Raw genomic sequence first — 962 nt, forward strand, 5'->3', positions numbered from 1 at the left:
TATTAAACACTTTTAGAGTGATTTTATTATAAATTATGACCTACACTTTCCAGGCCGTGCAGCTCACACCGTCCTTGGAAAAGAAGCCTGGCTGACAGTCTTCACACACTGTGTCACTTCTGCTGGTCCCTGAAAGAAACACATTCGTTGTTACACAAAAAACTTATAATTTATCAGCTCATCTAAATGGTCTTAGACTTTAATTTTTCTTACCAGGTTCTTTTATCCTCTGACCAGCTGCACACTGTGAATGTTTCTCTGTCAAACTACATCTGTTACTGTCTGTCAAACCTTTGCAGTAATATCCATTTAAAATGTCACACACTGTGTCAGTTGTTGCTGTACAGTTCTGCTTGACAAAGAGACCATGACCTTAAAAAAATGAAAAACAAAACAAAAAACATTAGTGTAAAATCATGTTTCTGTAATTTACTTTTAAATGAAAGCTTTATTTTTTTCAATCTAAATTTGACAAAGGATTTCTCATCCGACTGTACCTGTGTCACAGGCAGTGCAGGGGAAACAGTTATACAGGCTGTTGGGTTGGTTCATAAAGGTCCCCATCTCACAAGGACGGCACCAAGTTCCTGAATATGCTGTGCAGTCTCCCTGAACAACTGTACCTGTTCAACAGAACACAACATTTATGTCAGACTTTTAGCATTTAACACAGAGGGAATCTACAGTTGTGCAGTTGTAGTGTTGGGTGTTATATACAGTAAGTCAGGCAGCTACAACATTACAGATCTACAAATTCAATGTGGCCCACTCAAATAATGCGTGGTGACTTCTATAACTTTGAGTATATAATTTGGCATTTTCTAATGCCTTCGGCGTTCTTGTGGTACGCAGCGGGTTATGACTGGAATCCAGTGCAATGACGCTCCCGCGGTAATAGACGTTCCAGCCCTGTATTCCAGTCCTAAACCTAACCTTATCCCTAGCCCTAACCATAACCCTAT

General features: G+C 39.6%; 1 protein-coding gene across 1 annotated transcript in view; it reads right to left on the reverse strand.

Moving 5' to 3' along the window:
* LOC102215158 (tumor necrosis factor receptor superfamily member 14-like) overlaps positions 1 to 743 on the reverse strand; it is a gene marked incomplete at its 3' end in the record, with an annotated part of 3,139 nt that extends 2,396 nt beyond the window's left edge. The window contains exons 1-3 of the mRNA XM_005755628.1: positions 498 to 743; positions 214 to 372; positions 45 to 129 (exon numbers count right to left, since the gene is read on the reverse strand). Coding sequence (XP_005755685.1) covers positions 45 to 129; positions 214 to 372; positions 498 to 564 — 311 coding nt within the window. The remainder of the gene's footprint in view (positions 1 to 44; positions 130 to 213; positions 373 to 497) is intronic.
* Positions 744 to 962: the final 219 nt, after the last annotated feature.

Source organism: Pundamilia nyererei, unplaced genomic scaffold (assembly GCF_000239375.1).
Source record: "Pundamilia nyererei isolate P.nyererei 1_Seehausen unplaced genomic scaffold, PunNye1.0 scaffold02227, whole genome shotgun sequence".
NCBI lineage: Eukaryota > Metazoa > Chordata > Actinopteri > Cichliformes > Cichlidae > Pundamilia > Pundamilia nyererei.